Here is a 27,925-nt window from a genome sequence, read left to right on the forward strand (position 1 = left end):
ATCCCGTGGTGCTGAGTTACTGCAGCCCAAACTGAACATCTCCTGTCTGGTTTACCCACATGGCCCCAGGATAGCATCTGGCCCAAGGTCAACCTTTCATAAATATTTGTGGAAATCAATGAATCATCATCCTGTGGTTACTATGAACCCAAGGTTAAATGTTCATGAAAAAACGTACAGATTCTGACCTGGACCACAGTTTTCCTCCTTTGAAAACAGACTAGAACCGGTCTGTCCCACAGGACTTCTGCAATGGTAGAAATGTTGTCTGTCTGGGCTGTCACCCTATGGCAGCCACCAGCCACAGGGCGCTATTGAGCACTTGAAATGTGGCTAGTGTGATGCAGGAACTGAATTTTTAGCTTTATTTAATTCTAATTAATGATTACACGTAACTAGCCATGTGGCTGGTGGCTCCAGCACTGAACAATGCAGGCCTAGACATTTCAAGCAAGGACCAAGCCCTGGGCACTGGCCTCATGACATGGATTGCTCACTGTGCCAACTGTCCCCTGCACCAGACACTCATAAAACACAGTCAAGTTTCCGCAGAGCTGACACAGGTAGCTTTCAAGTGGTGTTGGAGTGGCCCAGCACAGAGAAGCTGGCAAAACGCACACATAAAAGGCATAACAAGGCACCGTCTGCAGAAACTATGATGCTTTATGGGCCTCCGTCTGCGACAAAACCCATCACAAGGCAGGTTCATCCCTCGGTGACCAGAGTTAATTGAAAATTTAAGACCCAATCAAATCACCCAGAATTGAGATTTTTGGCAGCTTATGTGCTTCACTGTAAGATTCCTGCTGCTTTTGCCCCTGCCAATCCTACAAGTGAGGCAGTGTGTTCTAATACTGTCCGCAACAACACTGAGCTTTAAGCAAGGGACAAACATGACAGTATGAACTGTAATCCTATTGTTTTGTTTTTGTTTTTAATGCACATCATGCTCTTCCTGCCTAAGCCACCAGATGGATGTGGGCCAACACCCACTTGTGTTTGCTTAAAGGTTGAATGAGCAGCTTCTTTATGAAAAATAGATATATCAAATGCCACCTGGAAATCTTCTACAGCCAAAACCCCAGGGGAGAGGAGTATTTGTATGCCCTTCTCCATAACACAAGTTTTCTAACAATGGCATTCAATTGGCATTAATGCCTATTTGCCTAGCATCTTACAGTCTAATCTAGCATCACTAGAGATTTGGTGCCTAAGATTCTAGAATTCTGTGTTTCAATTCTGCCCTTGCTGCCCCCAGTACTGCATCTTTGGGCAAGTTACTTAACCTTTCTGAGCATCCATTTCCTCATCTGCAAGAAGAAAGAAATATGGGTACACTGCAAAAAGGTACCCATGTCCCTCACAGGGTGATGGCGAGGATAAAATGATATAAGAAGCCAAACACAGGCAAGTGTTCATAGCACTTACTTTGTCATGGCCAAACCTGAAAACAGCTCTCAAGTTACTCACTTTTTTCCATTCACCTGAAAAAAGTACATCCACACAGTAGAATATGACCCAGCAATGAAACAGGGATGAACGTACCAGAAAACATAAAGGAATCTCCAAATGAGTAAGCTGGGTGAGTGAAAAGAGCCAGAGGAGCCCACACTCTGCAATTCCACTTAAATAAAATTCTAGAAAATAAAATCAGTGACAGAATGCAGATCAGTGGTTGTCTGGGGGTGGTGGGCTGGAAAAAAAGAGGAACAACCAAGAGGCTTGGGGAAACTTTTGGGGTGATGGAAATTATTCTGCATCATGATACGGTGATGGTTTCATGGGTTTGAACGTTTTATGTGCACAGCAATGTGCTTTAATTATATTTCTAGAAATCTGGAAAAAGGAAAAAACTGAGATCAGGAATATAATATTCTGTTCCCAGGAGCTGGCACACAGTAGGCCCTCAACAGACAATAACAAATTTTCTCATGAGAACGGCTGGGAAAAACTTGAGGCTGCCAGGAGAAGGGTTTACTAGGACTCAACTATTTAGACAGGCCCTTCTCAGCTAGAAAGCATTGGCAAGGAAGACCAATATAAAGATGAACAAGGCTTGGGTTTTTCCCTGAAGGAAACACAAATAGTTTTAATATATGAGGTAATAAAAGTGTCAAAAGTATGGTATTGACAAACTACAGGCAGGAAGAAGAAAGTAATTTTGATGAGACGGTTGTCAAAGAGGTGGGTCCCCTTCCAGGTGGGTGGGATCCTGACAAGCAGTAAGGAGCAGGGGGGATATGTCACACACACGGCCCCTCAGGGGACAAGTGGAAGAGAGGCCACAGGGCACAACTTGGACTTCGACTTCATTTATTCTGGGGAACTCACCACTGAGCTGTGCATAATCAGATGTGTGTTTTACAAAAACAGATCCTATCTGGAGGGCAATCTGGCAACTTATCAACCAAGAGTCTTGACATTTGCATCCCTCAACCCAGTCATTCCCGAGGAAATAGTCAGAAATGTGCACAAAGATTTATGTACAACATCACTTATCACAACATTATTTATAATAGCCCAAAGCCTGAAATAACTGAAATATCCAATAAAAGGGGACTGCTGAATAAATTATGGTACTCTGAGCGATTAAATCATATACAGCCATTAAGTCATACTCTCAGAGCATATGGATGGCAGGGTGCATGCCTCAGTAAATCGCAAAAAAGCAGGATACAAAAATATATGCTGAGTATTCATTCGACAAATATTTATTGATTATGTAGAAAGTGCTAGGCACTGTTTGTAAGCACAGAGGGTACTAAAAGAAACAGAAAATCCCTGTGCTTGTGGGAAGAGATTCTGACTACTAGTGAAGGACAAATAAGAAAACAAACAGCAATCTGCAAAATAAATGGCATGTCACGTGGTAAGGCGAAAACTAAGAAGGGAAATACCTAGGGAGCTGGGGGAAGGTAGAAATGTTCAATAGGTGGCCAGGGAAAGTTTCGGGGAGAAGGGGGTAAGATGATGGGCCATAGGGTTGCCAGGGAGGACTCCCAGGCAGAGGAACAGGCAATATATAAACTCTGAGCCCTGTGGGTTTGAGTTAGCAAGACAAATGGAGGGAGAATGAAGGCAGAGGGAGCTCGTGCTGCTCGCAGTGTGGGGGAAGCCACGAAGGGCTCTGAGCAGAGCAGAGATCTGTGGGAGGACATGGGCATGGCAGGGGCCCAGGTGGGTTTTCTGCAATCCTATCCCAGCTCTTTATAAAGGGCATATGTTCATCTCATAATCAGAAAACAAAAGATAATTCCAGCAAGGAAAACATAATGCAGAAAAGTAGTGTGGATGATGCAACTACATGGACAGAGAAGCCAATAAGGAGGTTAGGGAAATAGGTCGGATGACAGGGATGCAGCAGGGGAGTGGAAGCACAGCATGTGTTTAAAGAGGTTTGATAAGCAAAAAAAAAAATTCAATGAGAGAAAAAGAACTCCCTCATAATCTCAGCATCCTAATAATCAATATTTAACATCATCGTGTACTTCCCTCATGCCTTTTTTTCTAGACATGATTTTATTTTTTTCCTTAATCATCTTACAATACCCAGCACATCGCAGGCATCCAAATAGTCACTGAACAAATAAACAGATGGCCCAATGCTCCCAATAATTTTGTGTTACTTTAGCTGTATGTTTTTAGACACAATTTTAATGGGCTTGGGTGATGGAATGGCAGTGGTGGACAGGGAGAAAGCAGGATAATAGATGTCTGGCCATTTAGGAAGATGGCAGTGACATGATTTGAGGGCACCAGAAGGAAGCAGTGTGAGGAGGAAGAGCCCAGAACAGGAATGGTAGCCCAGGAGGCGGAGGAAGAGTACATGCAGCCCCACCCCAGGCCAGACCCCAAGCTAAGAGCTTCCCGCGAGTCCCATCTTCTGTTCTTTGCTACTGCCCCATGAGGCGGACACTCACATGCTCATATTACAGGTGAGCCCACTTCAGTCCTGAGAGGCTCAGTAACTTACCCCATTCCTCCACAGCAGATCCAGGACTCCAAACCACCAGTGTGAGAGCTTTTCCTATACATTCTCCTTTCTGCTCATAGACACTTAAAATATACCCAGAAGCTCAGGGAAAAAGTATCTAAAGATGCCTTAGTTATGTAGTGCGCAATTTTTGCTCTCAGCTTACTGGGACCCAATAGGAACAGCACCCTCTTCCTCTTCCAGAAATTCATTTTACATATTTTCCAACGGACAGTTTTAGCCTGTTGAGTTTTTTTCCTTTTCACATGTATGAATCTTCTCTCCCCGACCAAGTAAGCTCTAGTACACCAGGACATGCCTCACAACCGTCCCCCAGCACACAGAAGGTGCTCAGCAAATGCTCAGGATGACGTTAACCATCCCTTGCCAGTCATACCAGGGCCAGAACCTGGACCCTGGTAATGGCAAGTAACCCAATTCCCTCTGCTCAGGAAAGTGAGGCTGAGCCCAGAGGGACGACCCCTCCTGAAAGAGGGCAGATGACAGGGAAATCGGCTGGCCTTGCTGATTCATACAAGGAAAGAAGGCAAACCCTTTTTTCCCATGGGGCTTGCTGTGAAACAGAACCTGCAAACTGGCCCAGGGGCCAAATTAGCATTATCCACATGTACTGCTTGGCTCACATGTGGTTTTCATTTGTTAAAATTTTCATTAGTTGTTATCTTTTTTCAGTTTTTGGCCGGGGCTGGGTTTGAACCCACCACCTCCGGAATATGGGGCTGGTGCCCTACCCCTTTGAGCCACAGGCGCTGCCCATTAGTTGTTATTTTTTAAAAAGTGAGAGGTTTCACATAAAAATCTGGACTTGGAGAAGCTGTTCCCTTGAGCTAGACAGCCCTTTCCAGGTTCCCACAGGTGCCCACCCCACCACCTCTCCAGCTCTGCCGGCAGCCGGCCCTCAGCACTGAGCGGGAGCCCCAAACCCTGCCCGCCCCGTGTACTCACCAGCGCTCAGAGTCGTGAATTCCAGGAAGCGGTATTCATAGGACACATCTATCTTGGTTTCCACCTGAGGTCTCTTCAAAGTTGAATAAATATTTCCAGGCCGTTTTTCATCCCGTTTCTCTAACTTGTTCAATCCGCAACCCATTTCAGCAGCTGCCAGCAAAGGGAAAAAGGGAGGGATGGTTTTTTTTTTCCTGAGATGTATTTTTTTAACACTACTGTATAAAAGATGCCATAATTTTCCTGAAGAATACATAAAGGACTCCAGCCTTTATGAAATCGAGAGTATAATTTAATATATGACCTAAACACAAGAGGACTACGCTCAGTATCCAGGCCGGTTTTTCTTGCTGTTAAGACACCATTACTAGCCATCCTGTGATTTTTAAATGGCACCCAAAGCACACCTGTTTTATATCTTTTTCCCCCTATCTGAGGAAAATAATACCTCAGAGTGCCTCAGTTCCACTATAATCTGCAATACATGATTAAAAAATGGGATCTAAAAAGCAATACGGTGCATTACGGTGTCAGCCCGTCTGTAAAAGTCCAAGAGATGTGTCACCTTCGCCGTGGTTGCTAAGAGGGAATAAGTTGTTTTCACAATTTCCAAACTCCACAGTCCTTTCTACCCTCAACAGTAATTATTTAGACAGGAAATTTATATTCATAAAACATCTCCAAAAGTAGATGTTGGTGTTTTTATGGACCTTGTCTGAAAGTCCCCCTTTTCTTCTTTTTTTACACCAAACCGCAGGAAATAATAGTATGCTTCCAATGCTCTCAGAGTCATTTTAGACCAAAATGAAAACAGACTGAACACTAATAGCAGGGCTAAAGAAATTGGAAGCAGAAATCCACGAGCATTAGAGCAAAGATCTGTAGCTACCGTTTGAAAAGAAAATGGAGAAATGTTAAAATAATGTGCATATTAGGGTAGGCTGAGCTTCCGATCTTTCAGGTGATAAAACAATGAAGGTTCTCCATTTAGAAGAATGACTTTAATGAAATGACTTTTCATCCCCTCCCTAAAGTTCAGCAGGAGATATTTTCCTTTTGTGTATTGAGTACCAGTGCCGTCATCAGAACATATTTCACAAAAATATCAACTGGCCAAGAATATCACTCACAGAAACACGGTGACTGCTTCCTCTTAGAGATAAGAATTTCCTTTTGCTTAATACATTCACAAGGTACCCAGCATCCTAAGGCAATTTGGCAAGCTCCAGAAAAACAAACTGAGCCTCAAAAAGGCAGGGAGGGGGTGAGCCTAGGGGAGTGGAAGGAGGTGGTGTAATGACAACCAGGCCGTATTTTTCAGTCATTAAAATAAAGTCTAAAAGAATGGATGAGAACAGGAAGGTTTACTTATGCCTTAATAAGGGAACATTAGTGTCCCACGGCCAGAGCAGACATGATTTATGTGCAATCTGCATGAACTGATTACTTGCAAAATACTCTGTAGTTCTGCAGATAGAACAGCTGATATGTACAGAGGCTGCTTATTTAGCTGCTAAAAAGCAGGCTGACTGACAAAGCCAAAGAGAAATGGACAGGGAGGATTCCGAGTGCTGGGAACAGTTAACCACTAAGGCCACCAGAACTACAGAGCCCAAGGCCCCCTGGGTTATTCATTGGTGCGGATTTACCCCAGGTGACTACAGGCAAAGCACCATGAGCAATTCAGCTACCCTCAAGGAGTTCAGCCTGTAAGACAGGAGGAACATTCATGTTATGACACAAGATGGGAAAATGGCAGGGAGGGGCCTAGGGCATGTACTTGGTATGTGACTAAGCAGAGATGGAGCACAGCAAAGCCAAAGGCATGGAGGCAGGAAAAGACCGCGGGTGCGGGAAGGGCAAGCTGGAAAGGTAGCGTCAGATTACAGATGGCAGAGCCAGGGGCACCACTAGCCCGTAGGGTGCCTTCAGGAGAAAAGAGACCCCCTCCTCTGGGGAGCTTAGTCCTGTCCCAGACATGTTTTCCCGAGTGGAGCGCGAGCTGCAAGGGAGGATCCAAGCCCCTACTTAAGCCCTTGAGAACAACCTTTGTGTACTGTCCATCCTCCATCAGAGGGAAAAAGCTAAGCAAAGTAGAATATTTCAAAACTGGCAGTGATTAGCTAGCCATAGAGCTAAACATGAAGATAAAGGCAAAGATTTCTCACATAGAACACAAAAAGCTCTAACCACAAAAGAAAGTTTTGATCAAGTGGACTCTATTGAGATTAAAACTTCTATTCCTCAAAATACACCTTAAAGACTGAAAAGGTAATCCAAGGACTACATGAAGCTATTTGCTTACTATTTATTTAGCGGTGTACGGGTAAAGTAGCTCTCCATGAAGGGGAAAGGAACTCATTTGTCATCTTTGCCAATTTCTGTGAGGTAGACTCACCCATCATGACAGATTTCAAGCTACCAAAGTGATGTCTAAAGGCAGAGTTGGGAAGAGACACCACAGTCGGCCCTGGAGAGCCAGTGTGTACTGACTCCTGCACGCCACTGCATTAATTCAGCAAAAGACCCATGTCCAAAATCAAAGAACTCCTCCAAATCAATAAGGCAAAGATAGACTGCCCCCTAGCAAATATGTGAAATGCCTAACGAGCACTCATGAATGAGGATTTGCAAATGTCCAAGGAACATATATGAAAAGAAGCTCAACTTCATGGAGAAATGAAAGGAAGACCACAGTGAGCTATACCAGACACCTACCAGAACTGCTAAAACATTGTAAAACTGATACTACCACGGGCTGGCAAGAATATGAAGCAAAATGAACTTCCCCACGCTGATGGCAAGAGTATAAATTGGTACAACCACTTTGGAAAATAGACAGTATTTTCTGATTCAGGAAGGTGAAATGTCTGCCTATTCTATTGGTATATACCAATAGAAACGTGTCCACGTAGGTATCAAAAGACCCAAAAGACTGTGCAAACAGTAGCACTATTTGTAACAATCCCATGTTGGAAACTGCCCACATCTTACAGTAGAACAGATAAATTACGGTATAGTCACATTTCAAAGGAGAGAAAATACAGAAACTAGGATTGCACAGAACAAGAATAAACATCAAAATCACAAAGGAGTGGGGGGTGGGGGAAACCAGACATAAAAGAGCAGCTACTTTCTTACTCCCTTTGCATAGAGCTCCAAAACAGGAAACACTAATCTCTAGTGTTAGTTACTGGAGTGCCAGACCCGGGGAACGCGACTGCATGGGAGCGTGAGGGAGCTTCTGGGGTACTAGTCATGCTGCTTCTTGATCTGGGCGCTGGTTACATAAGTGAGTTCCATTTGTGACAATTCATAGAGTCACTGAGCTGTCTGCTGATTGATCTATGTGTTTTCCCATACTCACATTATACTAAAAAGTTCAAAAGTACATAAACAAATATGTGGCTCTACAGAGGTACAGAAACGTCTTCAACAATAATCTTTTTTTTTTTTTGGCCGGGGCTGGGTTTGAGCCCACCACCTCCAGTATTTGGGGCCAGCGCCCTACTCCTTCCCTTGAGCCACAGGCACTACCCAACAGTAATCTTAAATTGGAATAAAGGTAAAACAGAAAATCATCCACACACCAATTATAAATTCTTCTGAGTAAAAGCTGAAAGCAACATTTATAGTAGGCAGTTCATCTGGTATTAGCTTTTCCAATAAAGTCACTGGCATATACTCTATAAGAGTTCTGAGAAAAAGAAAGGAATGTTTTGTCAGGGTGGAGGCATCTTCTCCCTATTGGGCCCTTCCTAGAACAGAATGAACATGAGATGGAGGAGCAGACAGGGGTCAAGCAAGGGAAGGTCATCATGCCGTGTCTGCCACATACTTGGGCAGGCCTGCCTCACTCTGGAAACCTGAGTGTCTGGGGACCTCCAAGAAGGAATCTCTTCCTCAAAAATCCTCCCATTTTCTCTACCTTATTATATAAATTCTAGCATTAAAGATTCATTCCTTTGAAATCAAAATTACCCTTCCTGAGAATCTCCTTTGCAACCACCAGTATCTCCAGGGAAGGAGAACAAACTAAGTTTCTGGTAGCCATTAACACTTTAGTATGATTTAAATTTGCCTATAACTTTAAAATCTTTAATTTAATTTCTTTTATAAAGGACAGATTCCCTGAGAGCAGAAAGAAAGGAGATGGTTACCAGCATGAGTAAGAAATATTCAGAAAAGGTGGTGGAATGGGGGCAGGAGGGTACTAAGAAGTATCAGAAAAACGCCTGATTCATTCAGTTTAAGGTTTCAAACTGCCCCAAACCCGAGGTCTCTGCCCAAGTTCGCCCAAAGGGCATTGTGCTTGTTATCACAGGACATAAAGGCACTCTGGGAAAATCATGTATGTGATCAGACACAGAAAAGATAAGTAGTACGTTCAATTAAATTTGGCCTGAAGACGCCTCTGCACTGCAAACCAACTTACTGTGTAAACTCAACTGAGAGCCTAATTTAGGGTGTATACTTCTGTAACAAATATCTGAGTCTCAGCCAATCACAGCAGCCAAGCTTTAGTCACTTGCAGGCAGCCAACCTGACCACACTGAAATAAGGCAAAAGGGGAGCTGTAACCCATCTGAAGAAGGCTGTCTCTGTACCTCACTTCTGTTTTCTGTACATTTTCTGCTACCATGTTGCAGGCAGAAGTCCTAAGGGCTGCTCAATTTGCATGTTGTTCTTTTTCTTTGCTCAATTAAACTCCAATAAATTTGTCTTAAGTTTTTCTCACAACAAATACCAGCCAGCAGCCTAACCGTGGAGATCAGGGAATTGCTGGGGGTCTCAAACTTTAGAGACTCCTATCTTTGGAGTGTGTGCAACCCTTGTTGAGCACAGTTCTCTCTGGGAAGGGAGACACAGGAAGAAGTTGTTGGCCACCCAAATCTCTTGTGTAGAGGGCCCTACCTGGCTCCCAGGCGATACCCCTGATTCCTTTTATTTCTCCTTGCATTCTTCCACCAACCCCACCCCGTCTAAATAGTTAAGACTTCTACTTCATTCCAAAAGTATCTATTACACTCCCTACTATACTCAAAAGAAATCATCAAAATCTAGCTTACAAAAAGGAAGAAGAAAAAGATGTAATAGTGCCTTACATTATTGTAGAGTTTTGTAAACTTCACTGTTTACCACTAGAGGTTCCCAAACCACACTCACATTAGAATTCTCCAAGAGGCTGGAGGCAAGAGATGAGTAGCCTTTGAGGGCAGTGGGAGAGGAGGCAGAGAGGACAGTCTAGAAACAGTATTGCCAAGTTCAGGCAGAAGATGCCAACAGTGGCTATGGCTATATGTTCCCTCACCTAGATATTCAGGGAGTGTCACAGTAGGCGCACATCTCCCCTGGGAACCAAGGTCTCCAGTGACATGGAAGATAAATGGTAAGTAGGATGGGCTTTTAAATGTGCCTTCAAAATCCATTGATACTCCTCCCATGAGAAGTAGGGTCTATGTCAACACCCCTGAAACTGGGCTCCAAGCTACTCGACCAATAGAATATAACAGAATGACACAGTGCCAGTTTCTGGACCCAGGCCTGAATTAGGAGCATTCATTCTTTGACTGTTGGGATGGCTGCTCTTAGAATGTAGCCACTATGCCATGAGGAAGCCAAAGCAGCCCCAAAGACAGGCCTATGTGGAAAGGAGCTGACAGCCAGACCAACTGGCCAGCCATCTTGCCAGGTAGCCATCGTCGGCCTCAGAAAGGTAATGGTGCCACATGGAACAAGGACGAGCTATTTTTACCAACCCCTGCCCAAACCGCAGACTTTTAATGAAATAAGCTACTGTTGTTTTAAGCCTCTGAGTTTTAGAGTGGTTCATTTACACAACAGGTAACATACACCAAGCATGCATTTAAAATGACCACAGCCTACCATGGCCTACCCACACTGAAGTCAGCAACTCTGTCACAGCCATGCACCCTTTGAAGGACATTGGGATTGTTTCCGGTCAGGTTGATTACAAATAAAGTGTCCACAATCATTGCATAGAGGGTTCTCTATGGTTTCTCGAGAGTAAATATCCCACCGTGGGGCTGGTGGGTTACTTGCTAAGTGCAGGGGCTTCTGTTTATATCCTCAAGGTGGCCTTCCACTGTGACAGGTGTGTGGGAAGTTTCTGAAGGGCCAATGCACTAACTCCTCCTCCACCTGCTCTCTCAGGACATCAGCTCACGGTGGAACAACAAGCAGCGGTGCCACTCTTGGCTAGTTCTTTTCTTGGTTTGTTTTTATAAAAGACAATTGCTAAAAATCACCTGTGTTTTATGAGATCCCACCCCACCCCCCACCTTGGACCTTAACTATGCTACATCTTATTCCTGTAGCTCTGCCCCTCCAAATCCCTGTGGTCACTTCACATTGACAACTTCATGTAAACCAGGTTATTTTTTCCGTGTAAGGTGATTGTCAGATCAGTTTTGATTCTTTGACTGACAATTGTACAGGTGTTTGTTTTTCTTTTTTTAATCTTTGTCTTCAGCAGACTTCCCTGTAACTATGTGCACAGTTGTCCTTAACATCAAGATACCAAGAAATACCTTCCAAGAGGTCTTCAAAGAGGAAAAAGAGGAAGTCTTTCTACATTCCTGTGAATTAGTGGGAAAATAGGCAAAATACACGTACAGTTCACTAGTGGATATTGGCAAGAGCAATCAGTAACTAGATGCTCTCTAGGGAGAAAAATCAGAGGAAGATTCTGAGACCCAAACTGTAAGGACAGTAGTCACTGCAAGTGACCCAGAAGCAAAGATCATCTCTCCAATGGTGACATTTTGAAAAAATCAATTCCTTCTATATCAAACCTAAAGTAGGGTGCATCTTTGGTACATGGTAGACCAGCTTCATGCAGGAGTTGTCAGCTCCATGACAGAGGGAACTTACATTCCAAAATCATTCATCTATCCATTCATTCAAAACAAGTTTATTAAGGTCGGCTTTGAATCAAGCACTCAGTTAGGAAACACAAAACCCAGGAAGGCCAAGCCCTGCCGTCAAGATTACGGAACAAAGACAACAAACAGAGAGACACAGGGTACAGTGGGGCTGGCTATTCTGGAAGTCTGGACAGGGCATTCACAGAAAATTGATTTTATATAAAACACAGCAAGCACACCACCATTGTCTTGGCTCCTGAAGAAGCTGATTAGCAATGGAGCACAATGTCCTGGGTGATGTTAGGTGTTTGAATGTTGAAATTATCATTTTAAAAGTACTGCCCATTTGTTTCTGAAATGCTTCCAGAGGTGCTTAGGAAAGCTTGGAAACCAATTTCAAAAGGATCACCTTCTTATAAGATTATTTTTTAGCTAGAATTTATAAAAGCCTCAGCTTAAAAATTCATTTTTGCTCTCAACTGGCATGGACGCATTTAAATAATGGTGGCAATAAATGTAGTTATATTTTCAAATACAAATTAGTTTCATTAAGAGTGAGCCCTCATTTACCACACTTGCTGCTAATCGGAGGCAGCCTGTAAAGCTAATTTTAACAAATGCCAACAGCTCGTGACAAGCAACCAGAGACAGGGCAATCATATGCAATGGTGCTGGATCAGCTGGCAAGCTCATTTTTTATTTCTACACTCAAATTCCATATTTGAAGACTCAAGCATGTTTATTACTTCAGTCATCCAAAGCAAAAACTGAATATCCAAATTAAGAAGTCTTTACGTGGTAACTACATCACTAGCAATCCAGAAATATAAATAAAAACTTTAAATTTCAGTCAACTATTCGGATGGTATCAAAATTTGATATTCTGCAAATAACAAGAAACCCAAGGATAACTAAAATGGATCTACTGAAAGTGTCCCTGGGCGGCGCCTGTGGCTCAGTTGGTAGGGCGCCGGCCCCATATGCCGAGGGTGACGGGTTCAAACCCGGCCCCGGCCAAACTGCAACCAAAAAATAGCCGGGCGTTGTGGCGGGCGCCTGTAGTCCCAGCTACTCGGGAGGCTGAGGCAAGAGAATCGCTTAAGCCCAGGAGTTGGAGGTTGCTGTGAGCTGTGTGACGCCACGGCACTCTACCGAGGGGCCATAAAGTGAGACTCTGTCTCTACAAAAAAAAAAAGAAAAAGAAAGTGTCCTGATCGGATGCGAAAAGTAAAGCTCAATCAATATGAAACAATATTATTGTATAGTACCACTTTTTTAAAGCACCTATGTGTCTTAAGCACCTATGTCTATATGCATACAATTTTTAACAATTGGCAGGACACGGACCACCTGTTAACAGAACTTTCCTCTGGGTCATGAGATTATGGGTGACATTTCCAAGTTTTCTGGTTTGAACACGAATTATTTTCATAGTTAAAAACAATGAGGAGTGTCATAGCCAGTCTCCAAGATGGCCCTCCATGGTCACACTGGCCGTCACACCCTTGTGTGGTCCCTCTTCCATACTGAAAAGGACTGGCTTGTGTAGCCTATAGGATATTGTGGAAATGATGGAGTGTGATTTCCAACGCTAGGTCTCAGGAGACATTATGGGGTCCACTTTGCTCTCTCAGGTCTCTGTGGGCAGCCAGCTGCCTTGTTGTGAAGTCACTCTATCCACACTACAGAAATCTCCAGTGCAGGGAAGTGAGGCCTCTTCCTCCCCCACAGCCAGTGCCAACCTGACACCCCCACTGAAGCAGATCCTTCAGCCCATCTGACATCTTGCCTGCAACCTCATGAGAGACCCTCGGGCAGAACCACCCCACAAAGCCACTGCTGGATTCCTGACTCACAGAAACCATGTGAGATAACACAGTTATTGTAGTTTTAAGCCTCGGGGTATTGGAGTAATTTGTCACACAGCAAAAGATACCTAAAACAAGTTACATGACAAAAGATACTTAATATAAGTGGGTTTCTGTTATAAAAAGAAAACACCTCCCACACCTCCATCTAGGTGGGGGTTTCATCCAGAGAACACTTCTGCTCTGCTGCTCTGCCAGCAGCCACCCTTCCCTAAATACAGCTGCCACTCAGGACTTGCTACTCAAATGTGAGCTTCAGACCAGCAGTTTCAGCAGCATCCAGTTTATTTGAAATGCAGAATTCCAGGCACCACTCCAGACCTCCTCAATCAGAAGCCACATTTAAAGAGCAAGTGAGTCACTGAAATGTAAAGGCTGAGAACCCTGGGGCTAGGCAGCGGTACTCATTCCTGCTTGCACACTGGAATCATCTAGAAAGCTGCTAAAAGTCCTAATGGCCAGGCATCTGGGGTGTGGGGCCCAAGCACCATTATTTTTAAAAATCCCCCAGCTGACTCTAACATGCAGCCAGTGTTGAGAATCAATGCTCTTGATGGAGCAAACCCAGTCTTTTTCCACTCTCAACCCTCTCCAATCCCCAACATCCAGTGTTCTTTCCTTATATCCAGGACTGACAACCACGGGCCAGAACTCAGCCCCCCAATCTCGGTTCCCTTGGTTCCACACCCCCCAATCTCTTGACTCTCTTACTTCAAATGACCTCTTCCCAGGCCTGTCCGCTGTCTTCCCAAACACAGGCACACCCCTCATTTCTGTCCTCAGCACTCTTTCTGCCTACTTTCCCAAAATCACTTTGATTATAAACAACTTCAAACATATGGAGAAGTACAGAAACTGAGACATCTATGTACTCACCACCTGGATTGAACAAATGCTTACAGTTTATTTGCATCACGTTATTTATTTATGCATTAGTAAGACTTCTTAGACGCTGCCCCCACACCCTTCCTTTTCTCCCTATCCCTCCACTATTTTACAATCTACATAAAACACCCAGAAACACATATGGCAGAGTTCCTGAGACCCTCTCAGTTCATGGAGTCCTTAGTTTCTTGGGCTATTTTTCATGACACCTCCTAGTCTAAAAGAATACCTAACACTTCCATTTACTAAGTAGTTAAAGCCAAACAACTAATACTTATTGATAGTCTGACAATTTACTAGCCTTTTGGAAAAAACAGTACACATAAACTGAAAAACATTTTTCTTTCATTCTTAACTAACCACAACTACGTAGTAATGTGATGCGTGCATCTGTTGGGTACTGCACGACTTCTCAAGCCTGGGAACCACTCTGAACACCCCCACCCTCATTTCCTGTTCCACAATGATTTTCTTAGCAACCACCCAAGATCCAACTTCATAAAGATATGATGTCATCAAAAGGAAGGGGGTGCTAAACTCGGTACTGTAAAGCCCTCTAAGCTAGTAGTCAGTGTGGTATCTGACAGATGTCAGGCAATGCTGCACCTCCCTCAAAAATGTAAAATATCCCTTGGCCCCCCTGGAAGTCACTGCAATGCACGGGGGTATCTAAGCCCAGAATTTAGAAACCACTAATATGTGTGTAAGCTCAAAAAAGTCACATACATGATACTGTCCCCCTTTAGCATTCACATGCTCCCTCTTGCCCAGGCAGAATCTCCGCAGTCTCTCTCTCCAGCCTCTCTCCCCAGCCTGTCTTCTCTCCAGCTCTACGCAGATATCTCCAAGGACCTGTGTCAACATCTTCACCCGGAACTTTCCCAGCACTTCCAGAAGAATATGCCTCAAAGAGAGCAAGACACATGCCTTGCCTGCTCTTCCTCCCGCATTTCTTGATTCTATGGGTAGTGCCACAGCCCTGCTAACATCCAGGCTCTAAACCCTCCTGACACCCTGCTCACTGGACTCTGGCCTGCCCAGCAGTGGTGGATGCTTTCCATTCCTCCACTTCATTCTCCAAGACACCTGCCATTTCGGGACAATCCGATGCCTTCCTTGAATCTGGCTTCCCCTCATCTATTTATTTCCTGTCACTGGCTTTTGCCAGATTAACAATTCTACATGGCACAGGTGGCTCAAGACACATAATCACATACGCTATCCAGGGTGGACAATCTGAATCTCACCCCACCCTCAATTTCCACCTCAGTCTCACCCAGTCCTCCGTCCTTTCCAGTTCTGCTCCCATTGTTTCCCTACACTGCTAACCCCAGAGACAGGCTAAGCCACTGTAATCTTTTGTGGACACTCAGAACTCTCCAAACATTACTCCTTTACTGGGAACTCCACCAAGCATTCCATTCTCTTCCACCTTGGATCCTCTGTATTAGTCAAGGTTCTCCAGAGAAACAGAACCAACCAGATGCATATATGTGTGTGTGTATATCTAGACAGATGCAGAGATAGACTGGGAGAGACAAGGAAAGATATTTATTACAGGGAATCAGTCATGCAGCTGTGGGGGCTAACACGTCCAAACTCTTTGGGGTGGGCCAGAACACTGGGAACCCAGGGAAGAGCTGACATTGTGGCCTTGAGTCCAAAGGCAGTTTGGAGTGAGAATTCCTTCTTCCTTGGAGGATCTCAGAATTTCTTCTTAAGGCCTCCAACTGAAAGGATGAAACCTACTCAACATTCTAGAGAATAATCTGCTTTACTCAAATTCTGCTGATTTAATTGTTAACCACCCCTAAAGATGACCCCATAGTAACACCTAGAATGGTGTTTAACCGGAAACTAGGCAACCAGGTTTGAGGCACGAAATGAACCATGGCACGCTCCTCCAGGGCTGGGCTCTCACTGCCACTCTAAGCTGTTTCTTTATTAACAAACAGGTATTGACTGCTTTCTATACAAAAGGCCCCATTCTAAGTGGCCATACCAGAGCAAAACAAGAGAGATACACACAAAGATCAACCCTGCCCTCAGGGACCTTACCTACAGGAGCAAAGAAACAAACAACAGACAAATAAAATTTATGTTATACAAAACTTAATCTTTAAAGTATGTCAAATACAGAAAAATAACACAGGGGGAAAAGATAACAATCGAAGAGGAAGGAGGTACAATTTTTAAACACAGGATGACAGGGGAATGTCTCACCCAAAGGTGATGCATGAGCAAAATCATGAGGAAGGTAACAGAGTGAGCCACGGGATATGGGGGAGGGTGGGCTGGGCAAGGCCAGGCAAAGCAAACTACCCGGGGTGGGGGCCCACCTGAGGGACGGCCAGACCTCGGTGGTAACAGGGTCAGAGGGGCTGGAGAAGCAGAGCCTAAGGGCCCGGCTGGCCCCAGTCAGGACACCAGCTTTACCCTGACTGAGCTGGGAGCCCCTATAGAGTTCTGAGCAGAGTGGAGACATGAATCACTCTGGTGTGACCAACCGTGGGAGTGGGGAGTCCAGTTGACAGTGAGTGTGACAGACAATGTGACAAGTAGTCAAATTCAGGAAAGTAGTCAAAAGTAGTCAAATTCAACTGCCTTTGGACTCAAGACCACAATGTCGGCTCTTCCCTGGGTTTCCAGTCTTCTGCCCCCACCTCCCCAAGAGTTTGGACGTGTTAGCCCCCACAGCTGCATGACCGATTCCCTGTAATAAATATCTTTCCTTGTCTCTCCCAGTCTATCTCTGCATCTGTCTAGATAAACACACACATATGTACGTATCTGTTTTGAAGGTAGAAAACGGGATATATTCATGGTTTGGAAACAGGGGATGAGAAAAAGAGGGCCTCCAGGCTGCCTTTGGCTTGGTCACCTTAGCCACTGGGAGGCTGGGGCAGCTATCTTCTGCGATGGGGAGAGAGAGGAGGCCACGAGTCTATTGTAGCCGTGTTGATTCTATCCAAGTGGAGGTGTGTGGTGGGCAGCCGGATGTAGCAGCCTGAGTTCAAGACAGAGCTCTGGAGATTTAAGTAAATCCTTACCTCCCACATGACAGAAAATTTCTTGAAGGCAGCAAGTGCATCTTCTTCATCCCAGGCAGCAGCTAGTCCAAAGTCCTCCCCCCAGAAAGTGAACATTAAAACCTGCTCAGTCGGGTGGCGCCTGTGGCTCAGTGGGTAGGGCGCCGGCTACCCCTACAGAGAGTGGTGGGTTCAAGCCCGGCCCCGGCTGAACTGCAACAACAACAACAACAAAAATAGCTGGGCATTGTGGCGGGCGCCTGTAGTCCCAGCTACTCGGGAGGCTAAGACAATAGAATCACGTAAGCCCCGAGCTGGTGGTTGCTGTGAGCAGTGTGATGCCATGGCACTCTACCGAGGGTGACAAACTGAGACTCTGTCTCTACAAAAAATAAAAAAACAATGAAACCTGCTCAGTCAACACCCTTCAGGAATAGGGAAGGCACTTCCCTGGTAAAGGATGGAAGAGGGCCTTTGGAATATTCCCCGTGGCTCTCAAATTCACTTTCCTGACACTACAGCACAGGGGCTGGGTGAACAGGCTCTGGAACCAGATCATCTCAGTTCAAATCCTGGCACCCCTACTCCTAGCTGTGAGACTTCAAGGAAGCCATTTGACCTCCACTTTCTCATCTCTAAGATGGGGACAGCTGCAGCATCTGCTTGTAGGGTAAGTTAATATTTGGCAGGTTTAGAAGAACTCAGGCACAGAAGAGTATAAATGTTAACTATTTTAGAATTCTATGAATATTACTAGAGGCATTATAAAGATTCCTTTAGACCTGATGTGGCCTGTAGTCATAATTATACCACAATGACAAGAGTATTCATAAAGTGTCACAAGATACTGAATTATTCCTAAAGACCTCTTTAAATTAAAGAAGAGTTTAAATGACTAGTTTGATGTCTTCCTATACTATATTTTCAAAATTTGCTAATACTTGATATCGTCATGTTCTATTAACCAAAGTCTGTGATTAACCAAATAGTTTCTTTTTCCTTTTTTTCTTTTCCTGTCACTGGGGCTAGAGTGGAGTGGCACCATCATAGCTCAATGCAACCTCAAACTCCTGGACTCAAGAGATCCTCCAGCCTCAGTCACCCTTGTAGCTGGGATTACAGATGTACCATTGAGCCCAGCTAATTTTCTTTTTTTTTAGAGATGGGGATCTCACTCTTGCTCAGGCTGGTCTCAAACTCCTGACTTCAAGCAGTCCTGCCATCTCGGCCTCCTCAAATGCTAGGATTACAATTATGAGCCACCGTGCACAGCCAACCAAATCTTTTCTTATCCAACTTTATGAATAAGATCTACTACAATAGTTTCTCCAGATCTGAGGCAGTTGAGAGCTATTCCATACAACTTGAAGGATTCCTCAGGATGAAGGCCAAGTAGAGAGTTTAACAATACGCGCGCGCGCACACACACGTTTGGAAGCTGATAATCCTCTGTAAAGGATGAATTCTGACCCGCAAAGAGGTCTTCCTATGAAACAACAAAATGACATTTCAGGCATAAAAGCTACAGAAAGCTGTCAGTGAGTGCATCTGGCTTTCTGGCTGAGTGTGGAAACCTCCAATACAGGATTATAAAATCATAAAAGCGTAAGAATTGGTCAGCACCAAACAAACTGAAGAGATTTCCACCTCTGTCTGGCCTCACTGCCCTATGACACCTGAGGATTGACTCCTACCTTCCCTTTGAACCCAATTCTGAATTAGTGTACACAGCAGAGGAGGGGAGGCCTGGAGTACCATCCCTCCACTGTCCTGCGTAACTGGGACACTGAAGCCACCAGCCCTCACCATCATTCCTTGCACCCCAAAGGCAGGTAAGACCCAAGAAAATCCCAAAGACAGGCTTCAAGTCCCCTAAATGGCGCCTCCTCCATCTCAGTCTTGGCAGGTAGCCATCACTGCAGAATGTGACCTGATTTTCCAGCTCTTTGGTTCTGGCCCACTGAGAGTGATTGTTCTTCCTGAATTCAACCCAGGTAGGGAGTAAGTCACACAAATGCGTATCTAAAAACTGAACCGAATTCTTATTTGGAGAGCAAGGAATTAGCAGGGCTCAAGCAGGGGCTATCGCTCGCCTGCTATTCAGATCTTTTATGAGAAAGCATTTTGATAAAATATGCAATGATAATAATGAAAGCCCCTTTGAGGGCCAAGGACAAAGGGGAAACTCAAATTTATGTCAAAAACTGATGTGAATAGGAGGAAGGATCACACACACACACACACATATATAAACCTTTAAAAGGTAAACATAAAAGAAACGACTGGCTAAATTTATCTCTTTGTCAGTGAAAAATAGCCTGAGCCTTAGCCAAGTCTGTTACCAATTCTTAAACTGAAGGAAAAAAAGGAAAGGTGCACTACAGAACAGCACTATCAAACAGAACAAACTGTGAGCAGCGACGGGAAGGTTATCTGTGCGGTCCAACCCCGTAGCCATGAACCACACTGGCTCTGACCACTTGACATGTGGCTAGTAAGACAGAGGAATGGGATTTTGAATTTTATTTCATTTGCATTTCAGTGTAAATAGCCACATGTAGCTAGCAGCTCGCTGTATTGGACAGCTCAGCTACAGACCCTCAAACCAAACAGCTGACAACATCTTTCTATTCCTTCAACAAAATCACAATCTAATCAACCAATAGTATCTTAAATTATCACCAAAATTAGTACAGGTCCCCAGCCATGCCAAATTCAGAAAAGGAAAGAAGGAGGGAGGGAGGGAAGGAGGGAAGGATGGAAGGAAGGAAAGAGGGAAGGAAGGAAGGGAGGAAGGAAGGGAGGAAGGGAGGGAGGGAGGAAGGAGGGAGGGTTGATTATTCCAGTGTGGCACATTTCCTGTAGCTTTGTTCTAACTATCCAGTTTACATTTCTGTTACACTATGGCTTCATGTGTTTGGAAATCTGTCCTTGTAGATGGATTCTTCTTTTGCTGAACCAGAATGTCACAATCTCTTCCCTTAAGGTCCTCAGAAACATGAAAACGTGGACTCAACAAGTTAATGTCACTAAGCTTCAGTTTCCTCAAGAATAAAGTGCAGAGCATGTTAGTACTCCAAGATAATGCATATATAGTGCCTTGCAAAGAGTAAGCACTCAGCAAGTGGTAGCTATAACTATTAGTATTTTGTTAATAACAATATTAACATCTGTAATAAAAAAGAACAATGCTAATGCAATGAAAGTTTACAGTCAGCAAAGTTTTCCTAGGCCCAAATATACCTTGAATGTGTTTCCTAGGCTATGGTAAAGTGGCCTCCAGTAAAATACATCTTGGGGCCCTGACATCTTGGCACCCCACAGTCAACCTCCAGAGAAACAAAAACCAAGATGGGTAGCATGAGTTAACAAAAATCATTCAGCCAATGTTTACTATGCCCCCACCCAGTGGCAGCACCGTAGTAGGCTGTTGAGGATAAGGGGAACAGAATGGAAACACAGACCCCTACAAAGCATGGTCAGCAGTTGATGAGACACAAAAATTTTATGCTGGGGTCACACACAGGCAGAAAGGCACACTTCCTATTTCCAGGGTCAGCTAAGACCAAGTTCTGCTGTTGGCTCCCCAGAGGTATTAGGTAACCTTTGGGGTATAGACCCATTTTCTCAGCCAGGACAGTAAGAGAGGTAGTGATAGGCCCTGTTTCTCATTAAAAGGCTAAAATAACTTTTATAGGAGACCCTTCTTTGAGTCTTCCAAAAGCCAAATTGACTGGCCTCTCGGAGGAAACACAACCTATTTCAATAGCCAGCTGCTCAAGCCAGTGAAATCCAAGGGGAATCTCCACCAAGTTCACATCGACCAGACCAATGTGCCAAAAATCCCCCAGGAGTTTCTAAGCAGAAGTTTAGTGGAATTCTCTGTGGCTTGGGGGTCATTTTTCTTTTTATAGAGGCATTCAATCTTCTTTCATAACTGAGGGTACATCCCCCTATGGAATTCCTTTCTCTAAAGATATATCTAAAAATAAAATACTCATCTAATAGCCTACAATAATTTAAGTTAAAACCCATTTACTGGCAGAGTCAGGGATTTCTTATATCCCCTGCACCTATGAAAACAATGTGCTTCAGACTCTCTCAGGTGGTCCCAATTTCTGGGTCTCTCTGGCCCCAGAAGAACACTAGTCAAATCGTGCTCTGGACTTTAAGATAGGAAAGGTAGCACTTGGAATCTCTTACTTGTATCCTTAGCTGTTGGGAGTGTAAAATTGGCACAATCATGCTGGGAAAAGGTCTGGCAGTCTTCTCATCAGGTTCTTATAAACCACCTCTATGACCCAGCAACTCACAGCTAGCTATTTACCCATGAGAAATGAGAACATGTCCCAGGGAAAACTTACACACAAATGTTCACAGCAGCTTTGTTCATAAGCAAACGACAACAACAACAAAAAAAAAAAATGTGTGCATCAATAAAAAATATCTAAACAAACTATGAAATACACATACCCAGGAATATGACTCAGCAACAAAAAAGAATTCACTGATAAAACATGGATGAATGTCAAAAACATGCTGAGTGAAAAAAGCTTTACACAATACTGTTGAATCCATTTACATGAAGTTCAAGGACAGGATAAACTAATCTATGATGAGCAACAGAGCAGTGGTTACCACTGAGAGGTGGGGGCAGAAATTCACTGAGAATGAGGATGAAAGGAACTTTCTGGGAAGGTAGTAATGTTCTCTGTCTTGATAGGGAGTAGGGTTACACAGGTGCACACATCTGTCAAAACATTATTCAAATGGTACTTTCTAGATTTATGCGTTTCACTATGTATATAAATTTCACCTTTAAGAAAGCCATGAACATATATTGAACTCTAAATAATAAAATACATGCTGAAATGTTTAGGAGCAACTTGTACCAATGTCTGTAATTCACTTTAAAATGCATGAACCAACTGTCTAGACTGAGGCATGGAGGATAGAGGAATGGATGGATGGACAGATGTGTAATAAAGCCAATAAAATGAAATGTTAATTACAGACTCTAGGTGTGTATATTTAGGTGGTCACTGTTTTTCCAACTTTTCTATGTCTTAAAAAGTGGGTCGGAGGGGGTGGAGTCGCAGTGCTCTCTCCTCAATCCACCAAGTTAGAAATTTAGTTAAGGTCCCCATGCCCACCAAGCCATGGGGCCACATAGTTTCAATTCTGCTGAAAAGTGAAGACTGGAAGAACACAAGCAGCTTTACAGGAACTCGCATCATTTATGCCAAAGATTTTCTGCCTGTTTCCCTACAGACAAAGCAATTATGTGAATGCAAGCCAAAAATTCCTGCTCAAGAGGGAGAAAAAGAACACACTGACTTGTATTCCCAATTTATTCCCTTTCAATTCCTGCACCAAATCTATTAGCTAACTGCACAACCTTCCACTCCCATTTGCCTCCAGTCCATGCAGCCAAAAAACAAACAAAGAAAAACCAATCCAGGGACATACAAATGCAGCCAGATGATGACGTCCCAGCTCTTGGGCTTGAATTACTCAGGCGGGCCAGAAACCCCACTGAAGGCAAAGAGGATGCATCGCTCAGTCTGAGGTTAAAGTGATTTCACTGAGGTTAGCACACACGCACCAAAGAGCCCCAAACAGCTTGATGCTTAACCCTTCTGTGGGGTTTGGTGACATCTAGGTCATCTGAACTTCTTTGGAATTCAGCTGTTTAGAGGTACAAATTAGGAATCCTGGCAGCTGGTGGCACGTGGAGAGCATAGTGGCTCTACCCGCAGGCCCAGAGGTCGCTCACATTACACCCGATTTCCTTCCTGGCAAGGCCTTACTTATCCTGAGGTGACACACGATGGCAGGGATTGGAAGACGCCTAGTTATGATTGAGCATCTGAAAACAGCTGGACCGACTGCAAGAGGGGCTGTTGCTGGAAACCGGGCAGCCACTCACAAATAGAGATTTATGCCAGACTTAAAAAATACAAATATACTTTTTGTTTGTTTTTAAGCCCCCAAAGACCTACCTCACTGACACACCCCGGCGTCCCTGGGGACTACCCACAACCACGCAGGGCAGCTGAGGGCAAGCAACCGGGGCAGCGGGGAGCGCGCCTGGGTCTAGAACTTTGGCCTCCACGCGGTTCTATCTGCCAAAGACAGCGACACCCGAGGTGAAGGGCACCAGCCTTGGCCCAAGCCAGCGTGCGTGCGCATGGCCACAACACGGCTTCCTGAAATATACACCAGCTCCACACCGCCCAGACGCATACCCATCCCGGTCTCCCCCAGCCCAGGAAAATGGATTAGGACTAGGGAAGAAAATCCCATACAGAAGAGGAGGTCCTCGTTTTCAGTGCTTTCCGCGCCCAGTCTCCATGCCTCTAGTAGCTGCCGCGCTTCCCCTGAGCGCCGCATGTTTGCTCCCACCTACTCAGCCCCTTTGCCCCCTGAGCAAACCTACCTCCCAGAGCACACGCCAAGGGGGCGGCCGCGCGCACCCCTGAAACCTGGATTCCGTGGCCAGCTACTGCCTGATCTTTGTGAGGACCCCAGCAGAAGTGTGTTCTGGACCCACCTGTAGCCTCAAACATCCCACCCACGTCCTTCCTAGGCACCCCTGAGCCTGTAGAACCCACGACCACCAACAGGCTACTCTGGACTGCCTCTCTGTACAACGCGCCAGAGAATACTCTCCCCTGCCCACCCCAACTCCCCCCACAAAAAAAAAGTTGGCCCAAGACTCTGGAGTGCCATCCATCGGCCCCTGTCCCCTGCTACCCGGGCCAGGAGGTGCTCTTCTGGAAGCTCCGGAGCCTCGGCGCAGAGCAACCTGCAGAGAGGCGCCACGAGGGGCTAGCCCTGCCCCTGGGGGACACGGTCTGCGAGGCCAAATGAAGAGGCCTGTGCCCGCCGACACCCCAAACTCTGTCGCGCCCCTACCTACCGTTTGGGACAGGCGGAGAAGGCGGCGCGGGTTCCCTGAAACAGCGTGTTCTGTCCCGGGAGGAAAGTTTGTGCCATACAGAGGAGGCGGCGCGAGGAGAACGTGGGCGCCGGTCGGTGGGGGCTGGGGGAGCGGCGGCGCAGCAGCTAGAGTGTCTGTCTCTCCGGCGATCGGTGCCTCTGTCCCTCCACGGAGCTTGCGGCAGCAGCGCTCTCTCTCGCTGCGCCCTGCGCCCGGCGCGCTCCGGCTCCAGCCCCGACGCGCCCCCGCCGCTGCCGCCGCCGCGCGTCCGCCGGCTACACTTCCTCTTCCTCTGAACTCATGTGCAAAATATGCTGCGCTGCATCTTCAGGGGAAGCCGAGCTGCCCCTGACAGCCGCCACGGGAGCTGTGGGCCCGCCCAGCGCCCCCTTCACTCCCCTCTGAGATCCGCGCGGTCACTTCCACGTGGCCACGCTGCGAGCGACCCTCGCAGCGAGCAACCCAGGGATCTGAGGCTTACCTCCCTCCCTCTCGACTCCTCCAAAATACGGTTGTGTGCTGTCAGGAGAGAGCGTGGGAGAATGGGATCCCCTAGATTTTGAGCCCAAAGTGCTGACGGCTTGTGGGGTGGGTAGGGGGGAGACCTAAGAGAGACATTTCCTCAGACCCTATTCCACAGGTGGGAGCGTCCCCAGACATCTCGGGTGCTGCCGAAGTTAGTTCCTGGGAGTTACCACAATCCACCTACCCCAAGTGTCCAGAGATTTGAGAAGATCTGGGAAATCATCTTCCCTGGCAACCTGAGGTGCCCAAAGAAAAGTAATATAAATAAAGCCCAGGAACAGAGCAGCTTTATTAAAGTGAAGACATGAGGCAATGAGCCCATTATAAAAGATTTTCTTCCTGAAACTATTTTAAACAAAGCAAAATTACAGTTGCAGGGGTTAAGATCAGAAACTCTAAAGCCAATGATCAGAGTTGGCTTCTGTACTTAACTGGCTGTGTGACTCTGGGTAAGTGACTTAACTATTCTGGGTCTGGTCATTTGTCATATAGCACAACTTCATGGGTTCTTACAAGTAAAATGTTTAGGAAGCACTCTGTAACTTAGCTATTATCCTTATTATTACCATTACTACAAGGCAGCTAGAACTAGGAGGCTGAAATAAGCTAGTTAATTATCTCTATTTTCTGGTTGGGCAAAGAAGGGTCCTTAGGCCCTGGAGCCCACTGGGTGGAGGGCTGGTTTTAATGAGGTCCTTGTGGTACTAATAACAGTCTCCCAGGGAGTAAGGAAGCACTCTTTTGTTTTCAGGGACTCTTCTTGTTGCCACAGTTTCTCAGAGATTTCTTCCTTGTTTTCTTTTTTTGTACAATCTGGCTTCTGCTTTCCTCCTCCCTTCCCCACCACTGTTTTGCTTTTGGCTTTGGTTTTTCTCTCCTTTCCCTTTCCACTCCACCACTTCCTACTCCCCTGCATCACTCACCACCTCCTGATGTCCCCATTCCTCCCCACACACACTTGAGCTTGTCCTCTGGGAGAAACTAACAAGGTCAGGTAATGGCCCAGTCCAGATTCTACCAATAATGTGTGGGGACAAGTGTCCAGTGGCGTTAATAGTTGTGAGCGCCTATTATGAAGCCAAAGGGAGGGATCTTCATGATAATTATCTGCCTGAGGCCTAGAGTGGCACAAGTCAGGGCCCATCTGAAATCTTTCATGACTATTAGAGTGGAGAAAAAAAATACCAGTAAACTACATGGTTTATATTACACGTTTTTTTAAATGAAAGAACATTTACTACTTTCTGGTGTTAACCAGTAGTTCACAAGTAAACGCAGGTATTTAAAAGAAGGTAAAGGGGAAAAGGGGGGAAGTACAGCGTAATGTGGTTGTGGGGGAGCAGGTGGTTGATTTCCTTTAAGCAAATCATTTTCATTCTGTAAAACTCTGGTGCACAGTTGGATTGTGGTAGTATTTGGTGGGGGGGATTGTTTGTTTTTTTTGACATTAATATACTATTCTAATTGTTTCCATTTTCTCCTGCTCAGTGTTTCCCTAAGTACTAATGGTGTGTAAAGGTCTAAATGATTTTTTTTCCCTACTTGGATCTGCATTTTTGAAGGTTTTCTAGAACTCTTGACCTTTCCTCCCAGACATTGTGATGCTTCCTACCTAACACATAGTAGGTGTGTTCAATAAACATTTGTGGAATGAATGGATGAGCCAATGCCTTCCGGATCAGGCTCTGTGTAACCTACATTGAACAATTATCAAGAATGTTCTAATTCTCTTTCACCTGGAATATTGAATAAGGAGACAAATGTTGGAATTGTTCATGTTGTGTAGAGAGCTGCCTCGATTTTTCACTTGACTCCCATGGACTGCCCAGCCAGGGGATAGACCCTGGGCAGCTGGACCTCACCTCTAACTGACCTCGCATATCCAGCATCAACCCCAAAGATGCTGGAACTGTATCCTAGTGGGTTACCTTGGCAACCTCACAATGTCATCTGTTAGAATGTCCTAGGGCGGCAGCTTTTAATTCTATCACAGCGGTCTCATCGGGGGTCATGTAATAGTGCTGTTTTTCCTCTGCTCACACTTCCTCCCCCTATGATTTAACCCTAAGTATTCGGGGAGGGAGCTGAACACAGGGAAAACCAAGCTATTACTGCATGACAGGTCACAGATGGCCCCAGAACTGGGATCCCAAGCATTCACAGTCGATAACACACAGTCCCCAAGTTAATGGGGGAGCTGGTTTCCCTCACACTCCTCATGAAAAGGAGAGGAGTTAAGCCAGCCTAGGCAAGTGTAAGAAGCCTCCGTGGCCAGACTGCACAATTCTTCTAAAAGCTCAGTGAAAGGAGCCCCCCGCTGAAGTAATTCTTCCCCGGCCTTAGCAGCACCACCCCACTCTGAAGATGATTAAGTCCATGGGTACTAGTAGCCGCAGCAATTTCCGCTGCATCCTAGCTATGCTGAGGCTTGGAGAGAAAGAGAATCCCAGCTCACCTAGTATTCTGCACACTCCTCACCCCAAAATCCCTATCCTTACAGTTTCATTCCACTTGGGTCCACCATGCTCCTAATTTAGCTCAAAATAATTCAACCCCCCACCCCCTTATTCTATAGAGAGTAATAACAACTTCCAGGAGAAAATGGACCCAACAAAAGCTTTGGAACCTGAAGAGCTATTGTCTTAATTGTTTATTTACAAGACCACAAAACCTAGATCTCACACATGCCAGCTGAACAGCAACATTTCAGGGCTGGTGGACAAGATAACTGAACTCATTTGCACCGTGGAGGTGTAAGAATTATTCACCTTCGTCATTGCAGCTAATATTTTAAGTAGGTTTACGGCCCCATAATAACATAGGTTGGCCAGCTGCTCCACACTAAGTGG

General features: G+C 45.2%; 1 protein-coding gene across 1 annotated transcript in view; it reads right to left on the minus strand.

The window, feature by feature from the left end:
* The window catches only part of RFTN1 (raftlin, lipid raft linker 1), a 225,983-nt gene extending 201,012 nt beyond the window's left edge, over positions 1-24,971 (minus strand). Inside the window, exons 1-2 of the mRNA XM_053599736.1 lie at positions 24,531-24,971; positions 4,940-5,092 (exon numbers count right to left, since the gene is read on the minus strand). Of these exons, the coding sequence (XP_053455711.1) occupies positions 4,940-5,084 (145 nt within the window). The 5' untranslated portion in view covers positions 5,085-5,092; positions 24,531-24,971. The remainder of the gene's footprint in view (positions 1-4,939; positions 5,093-24,530) is intronic.
* Positions 24,972-27,925: the final 2,954 nt, after the last annotated feature.

Source organism: Nycticebus coucang, chromosome 8 (assembly GCF_027406575.1).
Source record: "Nycticebus coucang isolate mNycCou1 chromosome 8, mNycCou1.pri, whole genome shotgun sequence".
NCBI lineage: Eukaryota > Metazoa > Chordata > Mammalia > Primates > Lorisidae > Nycticebus > Nycticebus coucang.